Source organism: Phasianus colchicus, chromosome 1 (assembly GCF_987193195.1).
Source record: "Phasianus colchicus chromosome 1, bPhaCol1.hap1.1, whole genome shotgun sequence".
In the NCBI taxonomy this organism is placed as follows: domain Eukaryota; kingdom Metazoa; phylum Chordata; class Aves; order Galliformes; family Phasianidae; genus Phasianus; species Phasianus colchicus.
Window position 1 is genome coordinate 26004885 of NC_143436.1, and position 26289 is coordinate 26031173.

Below are 26289 nucleotides of genomic sequence, written 5' to 3' on the forward strand. Positions count from 1 at the left end.
ATCATAACAAGTTATTATTGTTCTGTACCCTTTTTTTTTTTTCTTAATAAAATAATGTCAAAGGATTGACAAGTTTACTTAAATTTTCATACATTATTCAGATTTAAAGAGAAAAGATGGACCTTTTCTGAACACAAATGCTCATTATCATTTGTGTCTATCATTTTTTTTTTTTTTCTGGGTAAAAAACATCATTGTCTATCAAAAAAATATATTAGAAGATAAGATCTCAGCATCGCTATGTTGCCCACTACAAGGTCCAGTTTTAATGGCAATTAATAATTCCATAAATACCTGGCATTTGCATAGCATTTACAAAAGTAATACAGTATAATTTGTACACATCTCAGTACAGAACATAGCAAAGAAATGCTCCTTGGGGGCTGAATTAATATTTTGGTTGAGATTAATGTGAAGCATGGGAGGATGCTTTCAGATGTTGTATCATGGACTAGTGAGGGAAAGCACGAATTCTGGGTTTTGAATTGGAAACCGTTTAAAACTGGATGATATAAATGTACCCTAATTCCAGACTCATTAGTCTTTATCTAGCCGTGAAGGACATACACCAGTGAAATACACTGAATACTCTATTCTTGAAGAGCAAGGTGAGATGTACAGGCTTTTAGGCTTAATCTACATTTTACTTTCAAAGATTTTATACTCCTACAATGACTGTGTGTCAGATAATGATGTACAGACTTCTGATGTATAAAGGAAATCAACAAGTTGCTAGGTAAACTGGAGAACAATGTATGTTTCCAAATATTCAGTAGCGTGGCAAAATGTATCTTGCCTTCAGCTGTGCATGCAAACTGTGCCAGAATGAGAAGAGTCAAGCAAATCTCTGCCTTTGACTCTTCCATCTTCTCTTTTGGCAATGTGCCCTTCTTTAGCACAATGCTGAAGTGTCACACCTTAAATGTTATGTTCATTGGATTACTACAATTGGTACAAAAGTGTCTCTCTAAAACTGTGATAAAATCAGTGTCCTGGTTTTCTGAATATTGTAGAAGATCTTTTCTTCTTCTTCTTCTTTTTTTTTTTTTTTAATTTCTTTTTTTTTCCTTTTCCCCTAGAAATCTTTAAGCGTGATACAGCCAAATTTCTGATTTTTCTCTGTAGACAGTGGTTGGGATTAAGGACTTCACAGTGTTATCCATTGTGTGTTGCTATGAACTGATGTTTGCATTAGTTAGATGCATCCATGTACCATTTTAATGACACATTAAATGAGGGCATTGAATTCTATGAGACCACTCATGTGAATAATTGCTCAGACTCATTGTCTGACCCTGAATTAATGAATTATAGTCATGTATTAGTAGAATCAGAGAAGTGAAAACAAGAACATCCCTCCATCTCTTATTAAAATTATAGCTTCTAAAGTGCAGTTACTCTGTCTTTTATTGTGCTTGGCTTTAAATTCACAAAACTTTTTGGTTTTGATCAAGAACTTAAGAATTGTTTAAAATAGGGAATAACCTTTGCTTCTCTTTCTCTTAACACCACCCAATTGCTATAAAATTACCTTCTAAAATGACTTTTAGAAGTTGAGTTACAAGATAAGATTATGTCCACCCCATGTGCAAGAGATCATACTTCATCTGAAAGTATTTGTAAACCCTGTTATAGAGCTGTCCAGAAAATACAGCTGAAATTACATGATCCGTTACTTGAAGAAAATATTTTGTTCATGCTGGAAAATGTACTTAAAGAGTAATAAACCTGTAAAACAGTTAGAATCTCTACTTTTAACCAGGTTCAAGTGGTAAGAAAAAATTAGATTTCTCTGCTGAAATGTCTAAAATTTAATAAAGAAAATTTGCAACTGAAAGAGACACAACCAAATTATAATCCTTTTCCTAGTTTCCATAATTCAGTCTTGTGAAACTGTTTACTGACAGACAGTAACATACACAACCATATTATATGAAGTCCATTTCTGTTCTAAATAACACATTTAGAAAGACAGATATCTTCCTGACCTCCTAGACAACACTGCAGTTTCCATTTGAAATGAATATGAGTGAGTTTTTGGCGGTGAAAAATGTTGTTTATGTCTCATATGTTACAAGATTTTTGTAAAGTAAACATTTTTCATTTCCATCAAAATTTCATTCTTATTCAAAACCTTCCAAGTATCTTCAACATTTTATGTGAATTTCAAGTTTATTAAATTTCATATGCTCGGAATATAGAAAATGTAGATGTACAGGTTTGTAAATATAAAACAAATATTACATCACTGTTGAAAGTTTAGAGTAAGTACTAAAAAGCTGTGGTTTGTATCCCTTAAATACCTGAAGGAAAGTGTAAGAAACATGCTGGATCAAGGGAGATATGCAGAGCATTAGCCAGAAAAGAGAGCCAGAAAAGAGCAGAGTTAAAAAAACAGGATCTCTGCGCTTTTCAGTATTGGATTTGACCCAGGGAAGCCTTTTGTTTTTTCTAAATGCTGTTTTGTTTTGCTAATATGTGTATACAGCCCTAGGACTCACCAGCAAACCATTGATTTAGCAAACACAACAGTCATCTCTGTGAAAAAGCTTGGCATTTTCCAAGTGGTTTCCTTTAGAAATAATTGCTGAATCCCAGATAACCACTGTGTAGATACTGGGATAATGATCGCTATTTGACATGGAGTCCACTAAAACGTACATCAAAGGCATTAGGATATTTACTGATTTATAGTGAGAATAAGATGAGAAGATAGTACAGTCCTGAAAGACACAGACTTCTCGTATGGCACTGTGTGGGACAGTGCTAAAAATGAATCAATTTTGTGAGCATATCTAAGGATTATAAATTGTCTTTTGTTCTGATACTCCAGAATACAAGACCTTTTAGAAGTATTCTTGAAGGGAAACAAAGAGGCTCTGTATACATTAGGTGGCTGGTGGTAAGTGAAGGAATTCTGCTTGAGGGAGAGCACTACCATAAAAATGGTCTTGAAAAAATCCCCAGCAATGGCCCACTAATGATCTGTCGAATGAGGTGAGTTAACTGTTGCTGGAGTAGTAGGTATGGAATGGTTAAACAAAATGGAATTTTGTTTTTACTTGGGAGAAAAGGAAAAGCTTCTCCAGGAAAAAAAACAAACGACAACACCTCTTTGTTGATTTGTTTACCATGTCCAGTACTAAATAGATTAAAAAAAAAAAACAACAACAAAAAAGCGACACACAAAACAAGTGTCTGTTTCTCTGTACACTGAAATGATCTGTTTTGCCCAGCAATAACAGGGATAGTTATAGTTTGTCCATAACCTGATTCTTCCCAGCTCCCACCTTTACTTTGCCCTCCCTCCAAGAACTCAAGTGGCTGCCTGTAAGATAAAGGGGGCCTCTCGTTAAATCATTAAAAGATGCCTATGATGTTCAGACCAAAGCAATGATAAAGCTAAGCTCAGCCTTATCAGCCAACCTCAAAACCTCTTCCATTCCCAGGCCTGTGGTTGTAAACATGTAGCCTGAACACTGCTTCACTAACTCACTTTTTGCTTTCATATTTGCTCACCCATAACTAAGGAGTCACTGACTGAGAGGGGAAGAAAAATACTTCGGCATCCTGAAAGGCATGCTTTTGCTAGCCATTAGATAGTAGGGCTGAAGTGGCATGCTTCAGGGAGCAACAGCACATGGGAACCATAGTGCTGTGGAGATATGTTAGCTTACAAGAAAACTCCTCTTGAAGAGTCCTGAAAGATTTCATGACTTCATTAGCATTACTGCATGTTTATAGTACACTCTCATTGAGATTGGTCTGCTTACTCTCTGCTTTGGAGTCAGGTCAGTTGGGATTGCTCCACTTCTCTCACTGTTGCAGGAAAACAGCTTACAGAAAAAATCCTGATTTGTACTGTGGCTCACTTTTCGCTTGACTTTGGTCAGCTCCTTTGGTATTTGAAAAAATCTTGGGATGTGCAAGAATGGGTTAGAGGTTAGATCAGGACAGAAGAGGCTGGCTGTTTTCCTTCTCTAATATGTATGATTCTGTCGACTACAGACAGTTCTCATTACATCTATTAACTCTGCATTTGATTTTATGGAGACACTATTAATAAAAACAGAGTCAGTCTGCAAGATCTCAATTCTATTACAAGCCCTTTGAGGTCACAGTTTCTTATCATGCCATTAATAATTTGGATTTGTACTAATTATTTTTCAAATACTTATGGCTACCATTTGGATGAGTTACAAAAACTGTTGTCAGTCCTATTCCCAGGAATTATACAGAAAAAAGAAATTCAAGTAGGTATCCTCAAAACTATTTTATTCAGTAATTGTTGGGAATACTAAATCATGAAATAAAATCAGTTTTCCAAAAGGTTTATTTTGCATTGTTGATCTAGATAGCCCTATGCTGCATAATCATATGATTATTTTTTAATTTAGGGAATACCGATGCCACTTGCCAATCTTTACAAGTTTACAAAGTCTGCTAAAACACTGTAGAGAAAGAGCTAGAGTAAACATTAACAAACTCATTTGCTTAGGTTGGGTAATTTGAAAAGGCTGCATAACATCAATGAAAATGCTTTGTCAATCACATTCTACACTAGATTAGTCTTAAAGTCCAAGGAAGAATCAAAGTTCACCTTTGCATATAAACTTCTGTCTAGCAGCTCTGGTATCATTTCAAGTTTAAAGAAGAAAAATGAAGGAGAAAGAACAGTCTGTAGCAATTGTGGAAATAATAGACTCCTCAAAAATAAAACTGGTGAGCAATTTTTTTCTTTGGCTTTCTTCAATATTATAAAAGTTACTAGATGGGAAATTGTATCTTTCAGCAGCAGAGAACTAGCAATGAAATGCACAAACTGAGAGCTCCTCAGAACTGAAAAAAACTTTCTTTTTTCCTCTTTGTTTTTCTAAAAGGCAGATAGACAGAAAGGGAAATATTCTTAGAAATACAATAGTTTGTACCTCCCGCAGAGGGAAACTGAAACATGGTCTTCATCTTGGACCTCAAAACATTTTGAACAGAGGTAAAAGAACAAAATAGATAAAAGAAGTTTGTGTATCTCCTCATATGCTCTCAACATTTACTTTTGGTAAGAATGTGTTTTGATATTATATCTTATTTTTTTAGATAAATTGCATTCCTCTGAAAGTCTTTGGAAATAACCTACAGACAACCTGTAATGCATGCAGTCAGCTTACTAGTTCCCTCTTTGAGGGAGTTATCTCCGCCCAAGGAAACATGCAAGTGAGATTTTATCACAGGAATACAAAAACAGAAATAATTAAAACAAACAAACAAAAGCCCAACAATTTGTAATCCATATTTAATCAGTGTCAACTCGTTATCAACATGCTGCCCAACAAGTCAAGCTGAATTAATCACACCTAATCATAAACTACTCACATCTCCCCATCTGAACTCTTCACTTTTTTGTCTTCCAGAGGCAGCAGCAGCCAATGATTTGTCTCACTGATTTTACATAAGACATTTAATATGAAATACATTGCAGTGAAGAAGTATCTATGTCTCTCCACAAATATGAGAGGAGTCCTAAGAGTTCACTCAAATATTCATGTTTGCTATGTAGATATCTGTATTCATTTGTATTCCTGGGCTGTGGGAACAGACAAAAGACACACATGAAAACTTTCAAAACAGAGTTTTATCCCTTCTTATAATTAACTCCAATACCCTCAAGAAATTGCATTGTTTAAAATTTTAAGAATCAGAATTTTGAAGTAAGTTCTGAACTAGTGGACAACGGATAGAGCTTCAAATATGTGTTATCGTATTGTAGTCTGCTTTTGTTGGTAGGTAATCATAGAATCATAGAATGGTTTGGGTTGGAAGGGACCTTTAAGATAATTTAGTTCCAACCCCCTGGTATAGGCAGGGACACCTCCCTCTAGACCAGGTTGCTCAAAGCCCCCTCCAGCCTGGCCTTGAATGGCTCCAGGGAGAGGGCATGCACAACATCACTGGGCAATCCAGTATTTCCAGTTCCAGTATTTCACCACCTTCACTGTAAATAATTTCTTTAGATATTTACATATTTTTAGATATTTAAATACTGAATATTTGATATTTCTTTAAGTATTCCTATCTAGGCTAAACATACCCTTATCCTCTTTCAGTTTAAAGCCACTTCCCCTTGTCCTGTCATTACATGCCCTTGTAATAAGTCCCTCCCAGCCTTCCTGTAGGCCCTCTTCATGTACTGGAAGGCTGCTACAAGTTTCCACCTGAGCCTTCTTTTCAAACAAATATATTTGTTTATTGTCTGGGCAATCCTCTCTCATTCTACGCTTTGTCCAGCTGGATCTGGAAGAAAATTCCTGTACTTTAGGACTATCAGTCAAATTCCATCTTATTCCAAAGCCTTGATAGCAGCCTCTGCATCTTAGCATCTTAGGTGTTCTTGTCTTTACGCAGCAATGCAAGAACTTAAGTCCTTACTATGTGTCAGATAGTCTCTATTTCTCTAAGGCTATATAAGCAAATTGGAGTCTGTAATAGATAAACTGTGGCTGTTTCTTGAGCTAAACTTCATGAATATCTGTGAATGGCACTAACACAAATTGCATAAAATATTTGTCTGCTCAGAGTCAGCAAAAGTGGCCACTTTGTTCTGTACATACAGGCAAGTTTCTTACTGCATGGTAAAACAAATGCACAGAAAATACAGATTTTCTGAAGTCTTTTTGATAAATATACTTGTGAAAGATAGACTTACTGTTCTTAGCATCACCCTCTCCATCCACCAAGGTCTTTTGTGACCTTTACAGTATACGGTAGTTTATAGCAGAGATATAAACTATTTGTTTATTGCAGTTTATATAGTTTTATATGCATTTATATTTGCACTATAGTTAAACACTTGTGAATATATTTGAAAACAGTCACTACAAAGAGGAATTCCAACCAAAACAAAACCCTGTGTGTTAGATGATGGATAATCCATTAAACACAGCAGATCACAGAATAATTTACTACACAGTATTCATATGCTTAGATGATATGTGAAATGTGAGAGGATACACAGCGTATGTAATATAAATATAGGATAGAAGTAGTGATAATAGTGATGCTTGCATCTGTATTCAAGAGAAAATGGCTGTTATTCACATCCTGCAAAAAAATCAAATTTTCACTTATGCCTCAGCCTCATTTTTCTTCAGATTTTTTTATGCCAATCACTGTTTTCAGAGGGACACTTCGGATGATTTGGTATATGTATTTATAGAGGATAATGAGAGAAATACAAGTTGAAAGGAATCAGGAATTAGTGAATTATCTGGTGTTACTAATAAAATAATCTTAGTAAAACAGCTGGCAGTCTTATTTAAATTGTCATTTTTGAGTTTCAGACTATAGAGATTAGTGAGGCAGTATCCTGGTGGCTTTTTATTTCCAGCTCTCAGCTGGCTTATGACATACCAGGACATCATTTCACTTTTGGTTCATGTCTCTTAAGTTAGCTTTGTAACCAGAAAAGCCAAGAAAAAAAGAAAAAATAAAATGAAATAAAATAAATCAAATTAAATAGAGATGAAAACTGAAAGAACAGAACTCTACAGCAAAAGGTTGATTCTCCAGCAAATTCTTTTGCTTGGTCATATTTGACCAGACATTTATCTAGACAATGTAATTCTATGTATATGATCAGGGCAGAATGTAGTATAACTGGGAAAATGAACAGAGTTCATTTTTCTGTGATGAATAATGAACCAGCTTGATGATCATTATTTGAAGATAAGAAATGAACTCGTTTTCATACATAATGTATAATATGTAATATAGTATATCTGAACATTATGTTCCTGGTTGAGGTGTGTGCAATTATGAACCATGTTAAAGATAAATATAGAAGGAGATACAATTTGTTCTAAGGAAAACAAGTCTGAAAAGGAATACATTTCGTTTCTGCTGTTCTTTTCAGATAATACAAAGAGGAACTGGAAAATTTGGATATTAATTGTTACTAAAGACGTCTATTTTCAAATACATCAAGTGTTTTGTATTTTAATTAAAAATGGACTTAAAATCTTTAGCTGTTCTTGTTCCAGTTTCTAAACAGCATATGCAACTTTTCTGATACCTTAAAGTGTAAACACATCTTTGCAAGAAAAAGAATATAACAGTTTCTGTCTTTCACCTTTCTTCAAGCAGTCTAGCAACTGCAAAACAAAGCCAGAGGTTGAACTTCAGTCTTCTGAGTATAGGACTTTTATTGACCCACAAAATCATTCATCCTGTCTGCAATGCTTTTGAATTAGAAGAAAAGTCACAACTCAGTAAAACATACATTGAAGATACAAGAATTAACCCAGTTTTCCCCTCACTGGAAATTGGAAATGGTATACCAGATCCTACTATTTAGAAAATAGTTGCTATGAACGTCTTATTACACTCTCATTGATCAATTCTCTATCTGGCCAAATTCGATGCACATTTTGAAGTTTATCTATGGACTCCAAAGACTGAAAAATAATTGAGTTTGTGTATCATGTCTAAGCAGGAAAGAATCCCAGTAATAGGAATAGTGAACACATTTGATTTTACTTCATATGTAAAATGAACTGTGAACATGGTTCCAAATTTAGATTGCTACATTTGGTATGCATATGACATTAGTATAAAATCTTTGTAAAAGCCCTCCTTTGATTTTTTAATTAAAATGAATAAGCAAGGATCACACTGAGATAGATGGGTACTAACATATGTTCTATGGCTAAGGAGGAGATGTAGCCTCATTTTACAAAACTGTTCTTTGAAGTGATGCTATCAATTAGGTTCCAACGATAACATGATTTAAAGGGGATATATTTAGGGGTAGGCAAGATTAAAGTATTGTACTAATATTTCACATGTGAACACTTTAATGTGGATGCAGTATGAGCAAGTACTATTTTTTATCAAGCACCAAAAGATATATTCTCTTATAGAGATAGTACCCAATCTTTCAAATTAGGCAGCTACAGTTTCTTCTTAGAGTAAGTAAGGTAGTATGTGCTTTGCTTCCCTGTTCTTTGAGTTTGCCAGGTCAGTACATGCAGTACAAGCGATCTAACCCTGTGTGTTGGAGCCAACAGTCGTCAGAACTGTCTGTACTACACACGAGGTACTCTGTTACTGCAGAAAGCCTATGGAGTGTTGACACCCTCAGAGTGTTGTGTGCCTGCTGTTACTAACCATGAAAAGAAAGGGTAACTTAAGGAAGTTTCTGCTAGCAGGACAATTCCTGCAGCTTGCTTCCCACTAGCTGTTTTCCATGGGCTCTTCTGACTTAGACAGAATGAAGACTTCTGGTAGAGGAAGTCAGGTTCTGATCTCTTCCTTTTCTGGCAGAGTTTTAACACTTCTGATCATATACATGTGCTTTATGACCTTTACATGATCATGGAGGACTGAAAGAAATGGTAGCTGGACATGAGCTTTTGCCAACTGGAAGTCCAACCTTCTTGCTCTTAGGTTCCTCAGGGGAAGTAGACTGGATGATGAATTGTTCTAACTTGCCAGGAATTCTAGATGACAGAGGGGAAAAAGCACTTATCATAGGCCTTAGATATTTTAGGGAACTAGGACGTAAAAGGTATCTGCTCTTCAATAATGTTTGTACCTTCATCACTTCCATGATTTTTGGATGCATGGAGAACTGCTTGTTACTGGAATTATTCTTTCTATATAGTCTTACATATACAGGATTTATTGATTGTAGCTTCCTTTCTATGAATGAATATTAGTGAATTATCTACAGATTGTAGAGAAAGGAATTGATCAGGATTAATTTCTAATTAAGGGGCAGGTTAAAAGATGACAAAGATTTTGTTAAATGATATTAATGAAGTGCTCCAAGAATCAGTCCTGAGCCTCAGTTTATTTTATGTTTTTATTGGTGAGTCAGGAATAAAAAGAGATTTTCTGATGCAATTTACCAAGGTAGCAAAAGTAGGAAGCATTTCCAATACAAACGAGGGCCAGGATATTGTAGTGGAAGAATTATATGACTGTGATGACAGAATAGTATAAATGGAAGGAATGTAATAGTGCAAGGTCATTCATTTAAATACTAATAACAGAAATGTCTGCAGTAAGCTGAGAGCTCATTAGCTGGAGGTGACAGAGAAAGATCTGGTTACATTAGTTGCTTAGAAGATGACCCTAAGCCATCAAAATGATGAGAATGGAAGAAAAAAAAAAAAAGGAGATAAATATGTTCTTAGGATCTATCATAAGAGAGATTTCCAAAAGACAGCAGGGAATATCCACTGTAGAATTCACTGGGTTGAAAACTTTTAGAACGCTAAATAAACTGTTCAGAAAAACTAATTCAAAGCAGAAAAGGTAGAGAGAGGAATGTTAGGACAAATCACAACATGGCAAGTCTTGCTAAAGAAGCATGAGCAGTTCTATTTAGCAAAACAAAAGCAATTGAAATGTGGATGCTAAAAAATGAATTACATAAGTTAAATTATTTCATTTCATAAAAATGAAATAATATTTATCCAGGAATGGAAATAATAATAAAGATTTTTAAGAATACTTCACAATCATTCAAATTCTGGAACACACTCCAAGTCAAAATGTTGGAGACAGAAAATCTAATTGATTTTAGGACAGAGTATGGTTTGTTTATGAAATGTAATGCTATGGTAATTGAACCCAACATCCAAGAAACACATTCTAGCCTAGGGTCTCTGTCTAGACTGAACATTACCACAGTCAACAGAATTTTTAAATTAATAAAAGTATACTTGCCTTTCAAACAAGGTTCAGCTGTTATTTTCTACCTGTGCAAAATTGATGAAATCATAATCCTTACAGACTTGCATTACTGTAAGGCAAATATGTCATGCAAAGATTAGCTAAAATGAACAAATAGTTTAATAGTATAAAACCATGTAAGTGAACAGTGTTGTGGCATAGTGTTCCTATAGAGACTATAGGTGAGCAGGCCTAACTCTTATCCATATATTTTATTGTATTAGTATATATAAGATAAGAGAATCCTATATAAGATAAGAGAATCCTTCTATTTCATTTCTAGAAAATATGGAAATATGGAAATGCTATTTAATTTAATTCTTCCTGAAGTTAAGCAATATTTACTAATAGCTGTCATGCTATAGGATCTGGAATAGTATGGTATTCCTCTTAATGAGGAAACAGTATTCCTTAAAAAAAAAAAAAAAAAGACCAGATATACGGCCTGTTCGATGGATTATGGACTGTTCGATGGATTAGGAATTGGCTGGCTGCATGCAGCCAAAGGGTTGTGATCAATGTTTCTGTGACAGGATGGAGGCTGGTCACAAGCGGTGTCCCTCAGGGGTCGGTCTTGGGACCGGTGCTCTTCAGCATCTTCATCAGTGACATAGATGCTGGCATCGACTGCAGCCTCAGCAAGTTTGCAGATGACACCAAGCTGAGTGCTGTCAATACATTGGAAGGAAGGGAAGCCATCCAGAGGGACCTGCACAGGCTGGAGAAGTGGGCCCATGGAAACCTAATAAGGTTCAGTAAGGCCAAGTGCAGGGTGCTGCACTTGGGTCAGGGCAATCCCAGCTATTTATACAACCTGGGGGAAGATCTCCTTGAGAGCAGCCCTGCAGAGAAGGACTTGGGGATCCTGGTGGACAAGAAGCTGGACATGAGCCTGCAGTGTGCGCTTGCATCCCAGAAGGTCAACTGTGTTCTGGGCTGCATTAAAAAAGGGGTGGCCAGCAGGGAGAGGGAGGTGATTGTCCCCCTCTACTCGACTCTTGTGAGGCCCCATCTGGAGTACTGCATCCAGCCCTGGGGCCCCCAGGATGTGTAGAGGAAGGATGTGGAGCTCTTGGAGTGGGTCCAGAGGAGGGCCACTAAGATGATCAGAGGGCTGGAGCACCTCTCCTATGAGGAAAGATTGAGGGAACTGGACATGTTTAGCTTGGAGAAGAGAAGGCTCTGGGGAGACCTCATTGTGGCCTTCCAGTACTTGAAGGGAGCATATAAACAGGAGGGGGAGCGGCTGTTTACAAGGGTAGGTAGTGATAGGACAAGGGGAAAAGGTTTTAAACTGGGACGGGAGGTTTAGGTTAGATATTAGGAGGATGTTTTTCAAACAGAGAATGGTGACACACTGGAACAGGTTGCCCAAGGAGGCTGTGGATTCCCCATCCCTTGAGGCATTCAAGGCCAGGCTGGATGTGGCTCTGGGCAGCCTGGGCTGGTGGTTGGTGACCCTGCATGTAGCAGGGGGGTTGAAACTAGATGATGATTGTGGTCCTTTTCAACACAGGCCGTTCTATGATTCTGTGAGATATGAGAGATTGCAAACTGCGATCACTGCTGTCTATTGCCAGCTAGTGATCTGGTAGTGAACTCTTTATCACACAGTTCTGCCTGCAGAGCAGTTGGACACAAATATCAAATGTGACAAACTCATCTGAATGCGGCCTTTACAGTGCTTGTCTTAGGTGTTGCCAGCAATCACCAGGACTCAGGTTCTTGTGAGATTCTGCTGAGCTCAAGCCAGGCAGTTGCTCAGGTACTTCAACTCAAGGTTGCTTTTATAATTGGTTTAAACTTCGAAGTTGAGCATCTTTCAGGACTGAACCCAATGAATGGAAATTCTTGTGTTCCAGTCTGTGCACACAGGCACTGAAGATCCCATGACACTTTATACAATAGGAAAAACGTTAACCCTAGTGTCCCTGCCAAATACTAACTTCGTTAATTACAGTCTGCTTTCTTTAATTCTCCTTGCAGTTTTAATTAGATACAGTATTATTCTCTTCCTGTACCACATTGTCACTGGTTATTCCCACCGAATCACTTACTGTGTTAAAGGTTTTTAATCTTTTGTCCAAAGCTGACTGCATTTTAGAAGCAGGAAAATAAGTAATTATATACTGCTATATTTAATACATGTGTGCTCACCCTTTACAAGCCACTTGCATCTAGATTCTCAGACATACATACACAAATATATGTATCGGCAATGCAAAGGTTGAAAATGATGTGACTTACGAGGACTTCTCAGAACATCACAGATGTGAACCAATGTAGCTCATGACACCTGCAGGATAAATAGATTATTTCCTGGGACTTCTGCATTTTCATACCCAAATATCTGTGCTTCCACATCTCTAAACTGAAACAAGAACATGCTTTTGATGCAGTGTAATTAAGTGCAGATTTTAAGTGCTTTGGGATTCGTTGCATTTGACAGTGCTATGTAATTGTAAGATCACTACTGCACACAAATCTTATATCACTGCAAATGATTTGTACCCTTAGTAAGATTTCATTATGCTGTTTTTTTTTGTTGTTGTCATTGTTGTAAGACAATGTCAGTGTATATATTTATCTCGTAAGTTAGATCTTTAAGCTATTTAAAGCTTCATATTTACAAAAAATGTTTTCTATTTGTATGACATCATGAGAGATAAACGACATGGGCATGGAGCACTAATGCATAACCAAACAGGTTTAAAATCTATTTTAAAATACTATTTCTATAGCATAACCCAATATGCATTTTAATTTTAATTATTAAAAAAAACCACAAAGTTTATTTATGTCTACATTTCTAAAGCAGCTTCCCACTTTCATAGACAAAAATGTAACTTTCTTCACATTGTATCAAAACTGACTAGTTTCCATTTTAAGCTTCTTTTCAATATTCTGTAATATTTGCAAGGATTTTCCAGGATGGATATCAATGCTGGGCAAATTCAGACAGAAAGTTGCAACAAAGTACTACTCTGCTGTGTTTTTGGCTTTGTATCTTTAAACTTCTCCCATAATCAGCAATGTAAATATATTTCAGGAAAGATCCACTCTTCTTTACTCAGTTGTTCTTATGTGTTGTGGTTTAACCCAGTAGGTAGCTAAGCACCACAATCATTCACTCACACCCCCCAACTCCCAGTGGAATGGAGGAGTCAGAGAAAAAACCTGAAATAGAACTCATGGTTTGAGATAAAATCTATTTAATAAGAGGGAAAAAGAAGTGGAGAAAAGAGAATAGTAATGATAATTACTGTTTTTGTATATCTATATATACATATACGTTCATCATATACATACATATATATACGTATACACACGCACATATATGTAGATACAAAACAAGTGATGCACAACACAATTGCTTGTCACCAGCTAAGTGATAGCCAGCCAGTACCCAAGGAGTGGCTGCCCACCTCCATCAACTTCTCACTATTTTTCAAGGGTTTTTAGCATGATGTCGGATGGCATGGGTTATCCCCTTGGCCAGCTTAGGTTGGCTGTCCTGGTTCTGTTCCCTCCCAAATCCTTGTTCCCCCTTGGTCTCTGTCACTGTCAGGGTAGTCTGAGAAGCTCAGATATTCTTGGCTCTGTGCAGCACTGCAAAGGTAAAACATTGGTGTGTTATCAATGTTTTTCTCCAAAAGCCAAAACATAGCATCAAATAAGACACTATTAAGGAAAAATCTCTGTCCTAGCTGAAACCAGGACACTATGTGATTTTGAAAATAAGAGTTTGCTTGGAAATGTTCTCATTAAAAATACACCAAGGTGTAGGAAGAAAGATAGATGTGTAAAGCAGTCATCCTAGGCTTCTCTAAGCATAAATAAGAAACAGGTATGGTTACACTAACTCTAAGCAACCAAGACAGGTCAGACGAATTACTGCTCATCTTTACCTGATCCTGAATCTTGACATCAAGAGTTATTGCTAGCATGATAATTTACTGCAGATTTGTCCCTGTCACCATTTCATATAAAAGTTTGGGTTAGAAAAGAACTTACAGATAATCTGCTTTCATTCTCCTATCATGTGCAGGACACATTCCACTAGACCAGGCTGTTCAAATCTCCATCCAACCTGGCTTCGAACACTTCCAAGGAGGGGGCATCCATAACTTCTCTGGCAAACCTAGTCCAATGCCTCACCACCCTTACAGTAAAGAATTTCCTCCTAACATCTAGTCTAAATCTATCCTCTTCCAGTCTTGGAATGACTTGGGTTTCAGTTTCATTTTTGTTATATCCACGTGGAGTAATGTATCTGCTTCCTAATGACTGACAAAAAAATGTCAAATAATGAGGGGAAAATGCTGGAGACTGTGTGGAACAAAGATAATATGGGACATTTGGGGAAATATTGCATTCCTTTCCTTTGGTTACCCAATGCAAGTGATAATACATCCAGGCATTGGTTTTTGGGCAGATATTTGCTCAAAGCCCTGTCTGTGTGGGATGATACTTCAGCAATTCTGCTGATGGAAGGAATCATTTGAATTTGTGTCACTACAGCCAGTATCAGCTGAGTTAGATGACATTACGACCATTAACTGCATAATCTAATTGAGCTGAAATGTCTATCGCTGGCTTTGGCTTTACTCACCCTAATTGTCAGAGAGCTTTGGAATCCTCCACACTTGTACTTTCAGGTGTCTTGATAGTAATTTTTCATTATAGCCAGTTAAGCATTTATAACCTTTTCTTTTAGATTTGGGCTTTGTCACTTGAATTCATGTTTTGTGAATAGACTACAGACATTTAACTATACTGAGATCATAAAGATGACTTAGTGTTTATAAATTAGAAACGCTCACTGATGTTTCTCATGAGTTTGTGTTGAACTGCTTAGTTTGGGTTTTTCAATATTGATTTTGACAATCTTAGAAAATTTATCAGCAGTTACACTCAAATTATTGAACTCATGTACACGATGTGCAGACCACTTAAAATATGACATATACAACACACAATGTCATATTCGTTTCTCATTTGTTAGATTATGTATGAGACTATTTTGTTTTCAGCAGTTACTATTTCCCAATTTACAATAGTAACCTAACCCTTATAATGGCCTTATGCAGTGTCCACTGTAATTAGAATAGGACTCACATTGACTCTCATTTTTTTTCTATCAGTACTAAATATGATATTTCTGTTTCATATTATTTCAATAAGCAAAAATAGTTTACATTACTGTAGGAAGTCCTTAAACGTGTCTGGAGTAAATATGAGTTTACTTTTGTAGTACAGTTATGCTACCATTGAAACAAAGAAAATCTAATGTTGGAGCTGCAGTGCATGCTGTAATACTTGTCAGTTTTCCTCTCAGGAATGAAACAAAGGTGCTTAACATAGAAATGTACTTAGCTTTCAAATCCTGAATATTAAACATAGCTTGTTCTTGAGTAATACTCATCTGAATCATCTGAATTCCAAACATTCTCTTAAAAAGTATTTTCATTGAGAGATCAAATATTTAATCAGATTTTCAAAACTGACTCGATGTTTCAGTTTCTAATGGTACTTAAGAATTCTCAGTTCTCTTATGTAAAAGACATCTGCAATTTATTTTAAAATGAGCATGTTATTTAAGTGTTTTCAAAAAGAATTCTGAATGTTTCATTCCATTCTGGGATAATAGGAGAATTTAACACAACCTATGCTCTCAGAAAATGTAGTAGAATTACTATTAAAACAATAAAGCTTATTCTCAATTTAAGAATTATTAATAAAAATATAGTAAGCAGTATCACTTGATAATTTCATACTAAGAAAATCACTGGGAAAAGGTCTCAGATGAGAACAACTTACAGTGAGGCTCACAGTCTCTACAAGAAGACAAATGAGCAGAATATTATAAAAGATGGTTCCCAATAGAAATTTAGTTGGTGTCTCAATGACCTACCTGTAAAATCCTAGGGTGCTTCAAGATGTATATTTAAATGTGTAAAAATTAGTTTTCTTCTTGGCCTGTTGGATGCAAACTCAGATTCTGAGTCCTTTTATGTTGGCCTCTAAAGTAAAAGTAAAAAGGTCTTCATAGCCCGTACATGCATCATGAAGTTAAAAAAAAAAAAAAGGCTGATTTGCATTCCTATTCCCTTGTAAACTTTTTTTTTTTTTCTGAATATGGACTTGGAAAAACATAGATGTATTATGCAATGTTAAGTCATGAAATATTGGTTATATGGTCTTATATGGTCTTATATGGTCTTAGCAGAGCCTGAACATTACCGAATGTCTGCAAAGATTGCTCCAAAAGTAATGCCTTCTATTTTATTATGTTGGCCCATGAAATCAAAGGCAGATGTTGGTGATATGACAGTGGAGATTGAACCTTCCAACCAGTATCCCATTACATTTTGTTGCCGGGTGACAGGTGGCAGCAGAAGTCTGTCAAAATGGTCTTCATGAATGCAGACCAAACAGTGGATGTGAGCACAGTGAGGCAGTGGCTGGTATGTTTCAGCAGTGGTGACAGCAACAGTGCATCACTTCTGCTGGTGAAAATGTTTACAGTACAGCATGCTGTTGGTCATATCTGGCAAAAATGCATAGTTAATGGTGGTTACTATCTTGAAAAATAATGTTTTGTAGCTGAAGATTTGCTCTATAACATAGAGTGATTGTGCTCTTTGTATATGTTGAAGTATTCATGGAAATAAATAGAAGGGATTAGTTTTGGAGTGACCGACATATGTATTAATAAGTTGTCTCATAAATGTAAAATAATTCAATTTAAAGTAACATTTGGAAAATCATCTAGAATCCATAGAATTTCTGGAAGTAGCTGAAAATCAGCAAGCTTATTTTCACCTTCCACCTAATTCATGTTTAAAATGCCATTGCGCTAACCCTGTAATTGGAAACTATGGCATAAAGGAATTAAAAAATAGACACTGCGGGCCATATTCTGCTGTCTTTCTGCAGCTGAAACCTCTACAAGTTTAACTTGGAAACCTGCTTGTGGAACAGTGACATACTTTGACCCTTCTCTTTCATTGCAGTTTAATATTCCATAAGTTTCCCTACGGAAACATATACACAGTTCCTTCTAGAGAATGTAACTTCTTTGAAGTTTATTTATTCTAACAGTGTTTTTTTTGTTGTTGTTTTTGTTTTTGCTTTGTTTGTTTGTTTTCTCCCTCTTTCTTCTTTTTCTTTCCTCCCACTCCTCCTTAAGCTATCTAGCAGCATTTTGGATATATATAACAGTGACCAGGGAATGGCACCAGCTAATATGAGTCTCACAAATGCTTCTTGTCCAGCTAATCTACCAGTAAAAAGGGAACTCACAGGTAAAAGAACTCTGATATTTTAACATTTTACAATTTCAAGAGTGATTGTGTTTCTCTTAAAAGCTGAACAAAAGTTCAGAAGTTCATTTCCTGAGAATTTTTCAGTGTGCAGTTTCATTTATGGAAAAGGACGACGGCCATGGAGAAATGTTTTCTCTCTGTTCTTCTCTTTAGCAATTCTGACATGTCTGCTCTGTAGTTTTTATGAATATCATGCTTCTAGTAAACCTAATTATTTTAGGAAACATAGTGAGTTCTTCCACATGTTGGCTCCTGATCAATGGTATAAATAAATTATCATCCATTAAATTTGTTCCAGAGTAAAACAAATCGTTCTTTTAAAAGCTCACAATAAGGCTATTCAAGGTAAATTTATGTTAGTGGATTAACAACTTTAAACGTTACATTCAATTAATCCAAAGAATGCTAACAACCGTGTACAGTTTATTAGTGTCACTCAGAGGAAACAGTGAGTTTGTTCAATATGAGTTATCTTAGAAATCTTATTAACTCTTGCATTATGGCATATGCAAATCCATATTCACATTAGCGTACTGTTTTATCCTGTTGTAAAAGTACAGACAATTGAAGAAAAAATAGTCCTCCACACCATTTCTATATTCTTAAATAAAAAATCTTCCTTAATGAATATCTTAAGTAACCTGCCAGACTTAGCTCAAAAATTGAATACTGGTAGAATATAGATTTGCTTATGACTTTGTTTAATAATAAAAAGATTAATGAAGTAAAATGACTAAAGTCTGCTTTTTGTGAAAAGAGGCCATTTTGAAATGGTGATAGGATAGCTGAACTTGCAACTTAAGGGCTGTTTAATAAATATTACTTTCTGTCAGAAGCAGATACGCGAGCAATGGCCAAGGAGAGACAAAAAAAGGATAACCACAATCTCAGTAAGTATACGTGCATCTTCCATCTTGTTAAATAGAGTGTATGGGGACTGCAGAACCAATGTACATTAGCTACCATACCTCTGCTCATTTGCTTGATCAGCATCTTACCAGGGTTATCAAATTTAACTCAGTCTGTGAACAGCCAACTACACAGCTTTATTCCCCAAACTGAAGTTGTCTTTTACATTTTTCTTTCAGTATACCTTATATGGTTTTAATGAATTTCTTTACACAACATCCCCTGTTATTTTATAGTACTGTTGTATATATATCCTGTGCATACACATTTTACTTGATTTCTTTAAGAATTAAAGTGCAAAATAGGCAAGAAAGTAGGCAGACAATGAAAAAGAAAACAAAGCAGAGATGATCCAGGCTCCTCACTTGTTACTTCCTGAAACATCCAACTGAGAGACTGCATCTCTCTATTGGTAGTTGGAAGAGAATGTAATCATTCAATCAATCAAACATACAAATAAAGATTTATAAACTAGCTCATATAGTGAAGCAGATAAAGCTATGGAAACAATATATTGCAGAAGGAGATCAGAACAGAACTGGATGACACAGAGTGCTCTGACTGCTCTGAGATACTTTAAGCTTAAAACAGTGAATTTCATAGTTCAGTGTTTAAATATTAAACTTAAAAACTAAACAACATTTTTTAAAGTCTAGAATAGAAAAATATATACCCTTATTGCTGAAAGAGAAGTGCCTGTAAGATTATGTGATTTTTCCCTCTAAAGAGTCATCTAAAGCAAAAAATCTGAAGCATTCTCTTTGAAAAGCGTTGAATAAAACAGTAACGTTCTCTAGTTCTCCTTTATACTTCTGGCAGAAATAATTCATGAATTACCTAAATTGGTAATTTGATAAAGTGGTAATCACCACTAATTATATCTTTTTTCTCTGGCTATTCCAGTGACGTTAGAGAGATTTATAACTTTAGTTGCATGTGCCTGGAACTGTACATACACTGGTACATTGTGCTGGCAGACAGTGCAACAACTTCCTACTACTTTCATTCTCCAGAAGGCATCCTTGTTTCTGACTGCACATTTTTAATGGATCACAAACAAGCCATGTACATTTTTGTGTTTGTTGCTAACACATCTTCTCTGAATTACCACAGTATCTGCTACTGGCCTTGTTTGGGTAGGAATAGGGAGTTTTGGTTGGCCTCGGAAAGGTGGTGGGTAGGAGTTGTCTGGAACTGCCAGAAGAACAGGACAGGTGCAAGCACACATTAGGGATAACAAGTATTACCATTGCCTCCAATGGTAATACAAAGTTTGTTTGTTTTTTTTTTTTTTTTTTGGCTCTGAGGTCATCCTTCTTGCAATAAACATGTTTGTGAAATGTCCTTCAGTGCTAGAAAGTGAGATGAAGACAGTATGCCAGGATCATGGCAAGCAGACTCATGACATCTCTTCTAGTTAGGCTCCAGGTGTATATCTCAGAGCTCAAAGTCTTTCTGGAGATAACTCTGCTATCTGAACACTTGGACATATTAGCACGTTACCTGTAGCACATTTTTTAGCATCATTAGCTATTTTAGTTATATTAGAGATGGTGAGAAAAATCAGTTTTTGGAACTTGATCAGAATTATACCGATGTTCATCATAAAGGTCCACATTTTAGAGAAATGTTCTTAAACTTTCCTTTTGAAATGTTAGATTATCAATGGAACTGTGGAAGGGGATTTAGAGCTAAGAAAATGAACCCCTTCTTTATGCAATAACAACAATTTAAGGCATTACTTTTTATTATTATTATTTAACAATCAAAAGTATTAAAGCTTTTATGTTTATTTGCTATCTGATCATCCTTGTATATGTACTTTAATTTTTTTATTGTTATTTTGGCTTTGGTATAATTTGCTACTTGAGATATTTTTTTATAACCCAGTATAACACTGAAATTGTGACAGGAATTAATCAGGAAGATCAAAAATATTTCAAAATTTCAAAATTTCCCTTGTGATTCATTAGCATAACCATTTGAAATTTGTTTGCAGGGAAAAATAAAACAAAATAGAAAGAAAAAGAAAGTGCCTACTTCCATTGGATTTTTTTTCTTTTTTTTTTAAGTAGCCAGTGTTTACTGTTTTCGATGTGTCTCTTTCAGGACTTTCCCAGACTAAAAGTGAATTAAACTGCAACTATTAAGCTGTATAACTCCACGTTTAATGTACATTCTTTTAACCTCACTATAACTAAAGACATCATGATGTTCAATTGCTGTGTGCTTGAATACACTGTGTTCTCCTAAGAGATCCAGCATATTTATGCCAACGGGTTGAAAGGGATAACAACAATACATTCAGATGGACTATAATCCTGTCTCCTGAATATGGAAATTGCAACTACAATGATTGAAATGCTTTAATCTGTAGAGCAAAATTCCTGTTCCTAGAGAGAGAAAAATTTTGCCAAGACAGAGCATTTCAGGAGGGTAAACAGTAATGTCCAGGCAGGAGTCCATGAGGGAGAAAGTAGCTGTCTGACACACGAGTCTAAAAGCCTTGCATGGGCGGGCAGGAAAGAAGATCACTATGTTCTGTGAGAAGGAAAGGAATAAAAGTGAACTACATGGCGGAGCTGAATCTGCAAGTGATGTACAAATATGACTGTGAGAGGTTAAAGTCAGCCTAAGAAGACCCACCAGGCATCTCGTGATTGCAGTCTTCTAATTCAGTTGTCCTGGGTTCTAAGGATAGGATTTTTGTACCAGCATTCAAAATTAAGACTTTAAACTTAAAGTGCACATTTCCATGTATGAACGTAAAGGAACATTTAGCATTCTGCTTGTGCTTGGGTCATTTCTGGTCTGATGGAGAGTAGTGGTGCATTTTGAGCTCATGGAAAGGTTGTCCAAGAAATGTGGAGCAGCAGAAACTGCTCTGAAATGCAAGTGGTGGACTGAAATTTAATCTACTTATTTAGCAAAGCTTTTATTGGGTCAAAGTACCATGTGAAGAGAGCAGATAGAAGTGCAAGATCACACCAGTAGGACATTCACAAGTACTACAGCCATACTCCTGTAGTATCTGTCATTCTTCCTCTTCAGTTTTTTTTCTTTCTTTCTTTCTTTTTTTTTTTTTTTCCTGATAGAAAGAATATAATTTGGTATTCTTATAGGATTTCCACGCTGTCTCTCAGCCTCGGCTACCCTGGAGCTGGAAGTCCTGAGTAGCTGGCCATTCCACTGCATTAAAGCACATGAACCAATGATGTTTCTAACCTCTTAATCTCAGCCTCATAATTGTTTTATTATGTTATCTAGATTGTAACAGACTTACTGCATTTACAGAATGTTTGTTTAACATTTCCAGTATGTCCTAGGTTTTTTTTTTTCCTCACTGAATATACTTTCTGAGTCACAGTTATGTACCAGAAATCCCCCGAAGTTATGAGATGTCCTTTGGGCCACTGAAAAATACGATATTTATACATGTATATGTAGCTGGAGAAAACCTTGTGAGAATGCAGGGGAGAAGTCTCTCTACATTAGCTAAATGGAGGCAGGGAGGTCACAGGACTTTTGTGTGCACATACTCCAGTCTGGATTCCAGTATTTCAAGAGACTGGATTGAGAGCTCAAAGAGGGAGAACTACTTTTAAGAATCACAGAATGACTGAAGTTGGAAGGGACCTAAGAAACTTCTCTTTATCTTTCTAACTAAACTGAAAGTAAATAAAGATAAAATACATAGTCTTTTTTTTTCTTTTTTTTCTTCTTTTTTTTTTTTTTGCATAGCAAAATTCAATTTAAATACAACTTTTTAATTGTTCAAATAGTGTTTTTCTTCATTTTCTGAATGTTATTGTAAAATTTATTCTAAATATTATTGTGTTGTCCATCACCAAAGGAAACAAATGTGCTGGGTATTAAATGTTTCTGGAGCATAATATGTTTCTATGAAAAGAGATGGCTGCTGTGTAAGTCCTGTCCATGGTTTAAAATAGTAGATAAGAGATAACAAAGCTGTTAACCATGGTCTGGAGCAAGAGTTCTAACAAAATGTGAATATTTCACCATTAAAATAGTAACTGTTTCTTTTTAACAGTTGAGAGAAGAAGGAGGTATAACATTAATTACCGAATCAAGGAGCTTGGCACACTCATCCCCAAGTCTAATGATCCGTGAGTTCAACAATCTTTCCTATAATAATGTTTATCATTTAAATACAGGAAAAAAAAACAAAACATAGTTGCATACTGGCCATAGGACTGACTGATGTAATACAAAATGGTTCGTGCCAGGCCACTAGCTTGGATCAGTCTGTTAATAACAAACTTCTGTCAGATTTCTGGTGCCTGCTGGGAAAATTTATGTGAAAGGATAATAAAATAAAAACAGTACTGGTGTGTCACACACCAGGAAGGTGGCGTGGGGAAAAGATAAGCCAAAAACACCACAAGTCTGTGTGATGTCTCTGGAGAAGGAAGGAATGATGCTTTCAGCCCTCACGATGGGCCCTCTAGTGGGGTAAGACAGAATATGTGCTGTCACTGTCTGCCCTTGGCTGAGCAAAATAAATAAATAAATAAATAAACAAAATAAACAAAAATTCAGGTTAAGAGACCGTAGACTGAGCATTTTTCAGAAGTATTCCAGTCAGTGCAGGGAAAAAAAATATGTCCTGAAATGCAAGGCTAAAAATAATAATTGCTATAATAATAGCAATTTATACTAATGCGTATACTTACAGTAATACAAAATGTACATTTCTTAAACTGTACCTGCATTTCCTTCAAGCTTATATTTGTCATCAATATGAAAAAAAGTCTGCCTCAGTAGGAAATGCTATGGTACGATTAGCAGTAGCAATTCAGAGGGATATTTAATGCTAGACTTTAGCCTTTGATATTTTATGTTGCTCAGGGAAGACTTAAGACCATGTTTGCATTTTGCATAAAATTGATTATACACATTTGTTCTTTATCATTTGCATGTCACTACAGACTTGCACTATACTTGGAAGGAAAACATCTACTGATATTTCAGCTTTTTGTTTTCTTCAGGACTAAGAAACTTTTGATTATATTAAGGATTTCTATAAGACTATAAAGCACTGTAAGACTTAGACATAGACAAGATGGGCAAAACTATACATTTTGAGTGAAATCACCAGAGAGAAAGTTAACATGCCACTACTATTTTAGAGAATTCACTTTTCATTCTACAGCATCCATTCAAGATTAGATAAATGGGCACATTCTTGTTATTAATATAAATCTGAGTGTTACAGAATGCTAAAATAAGAAGTACTTTAAGTGTCCAAATAAATTTTTGGATACTTGTGATCACCTGCGAACAAACACTGATAAAAGAATTTCAATTTTGTTGGCATATCTTTCAGTATTCAAGACCATTTGGGCAAATAATTGAAAGATTTCTCAGAAAAACAGTGGATGGCACTGTTGGTTTGCAGCTATAAAGCAATAATGGAAGCAAGTTATATTGCAATTAGAAATGAGCATGAGGTACAATTTCCAGTTGTAGTTTTGGTTACCTACAGAGGTGCTTCAGTTACATGTTTTTGGTCTGGATTCTAGTTTTATTTAGGAATTTGTTCAAATTGTTAACAGTCATTTATAATGTACTTAAAATGAACGCTCTAGATCTGCAATTTTGTTCCAGTAAGTGGATGATGGATTTTACTTACTGATTTTGGAGATGTAGCCTTGGATTAAAGTTTCAGAAAAATATCCTGACCACATCACCTTTTCTTGTTTTAGTCTCCAGTCCCATGATTGTGTCCAACACAGTATTGGCCCTATAACAGCTTACGTCTGCAAAAGCAAAAAGTTTGTTCTAGGTTCTGAGGATAGCTATCTTTAAAAGGCTGGTAATCGGTACTACTTTTAAAAACGGGCCTATTTTAAAGTGTTCATGTTGATATTAAGAAGAAAGAAGCATCAAATATTCTGGCTACAATGAAAGATGAAGTTATAACGTAATTTTGCTGCAGTTTGGTGCCAAGTTAAATTCCTCTGAAGAAGTGTAAATACATTTTTAATATATATTTGTAAAAGGAAATACATCAGTTTGACCATGTCGTTTTGTTGGCTGAACAGATCAAACTTATTTATTTCTAGTATCATTCTGTGCTGCCAAGTCATAACTCAGAGTCCTTATCTTCTCTTTCAGTTCTTTTTCCTTAGAACACTTTACTGTGCCCTCAATCTGCCCTCCTTTTCTTTGAAAGAAAGATGTTGTTCTTACAACATCTTACAATATTTTACCTGTAACATTTTATCACACCTCACATCATCACCTTATATATTGATTTTAAAATATTCTTCTTATAGTGGGAATTTGGCTGTAAAAGGAGAAACCTTACTGATGTGTGGACTAATGACAATGAAACAAAACAGCCTTTGCATTGAAGAGCAAATACTGCTATAACTAAGTCATTGTGGTTAGCATGCCTGTCCCAGATGACTTGCTTCAATAAGATTATGTTCAGACTCAGGAGTAGAAAAGGGCATTTTTGATGCTATTTGGAAATCTTTTATGAATCATATTTCTCAGAAGTTTTTTGTTTGTTTTTATTTTATTTTACTTTTGTTAGTTATATGATGAACTTGTTTGGCTCCTACGGAGCCTCTACAGGGACTTGCTTTTGAAGAGCTTAAATCCCTATTCTCTTCCTCTCCTCTTTACTATTTTTCAATTTAATGATGATAACTATGGATTATGTTACTTGAATGAATAGATGTTTTAAGTTCACTTCATCAGCACTGAAAAATAGAGATAAGTTGCAAAGAATGAATTTTGCCTCCTTTGTTTAATTTTCAGAGTTCAGATAGCTAAGTGATAGATGTTTCAGAAATGAAAAACTCTTGGAAAAATTTGAAGACAGAATAAAAAAGGCTCAAAATTTTAATCATATTTTGCTGAAAAAACAGAACTCTTTTTTTTTTTTTTTTTTTTAATTATACTCACTTGTACATTCTTGATTTCTTCATGTTCAGCCTTTCAAAATCCAGTGGCAAACAGGACCTTACACTGTGATAGAGGGTGGGAGTACCAACTCAAGAACTGTTTTAGGTAGCTAGACTGGAATTGTCAGAAATACCGAGAAAAAACATCTTTCCTTTACGAATTCTTGTCATTCTACCAAACCAAGATGCTAAAAGAACCTCTAAGTATTTGGACAGAATTAGTGGATTGCTCTCACTCTGTTTGCTCTGTGCACCTGTGCCTGACGTTCTGTCTGTAGTCTGTGGACAGACCCTCTAATGGCTGGCGTGGCCTCATTTCTTGTAAAGGAAAAGCTTGTGTACACTCAAGCTATTATAAAACAGAAACTTGCTGCCTCTTTCAGAAG

At 35.6% G+C, this 26289-nt stretch overlaps 1 protein-coding gene across 5 annotated transcripts in view; it reads left to right on the plus strand.

Moving 5' to 3' along the window:
• The window catches only part of TFEC (transcription factor EC), a 131992-nt gene that overhangs the window by 96121 nt on the left and 9582 nt on the right, over positions 1 to 26289 (plus strand). For 4 of the 5 annotated variants that reach the window (XM_090137337.1, XM_090137345.1, XM_090137350.1 and 1 more), the window contains 3 exons: positions 17924 to 18038; positions 18893 to 18949; positions 23020 to 23095. In XM_090137337.1, coding sequence (XP_089993463.1) covers positions 17924 to 18038; positions 18893 to 18949; positions 23020 to 23095 — 248 coding nt within the window. The remainder of the gene's footprint in view (positions 1 to 17923; positions 18039 to 18892; positions 18950 to 23019; positions 23096 to 26289) is intronic. The other variant, XM_090137342.1, reaches the window with a different exon arrangement.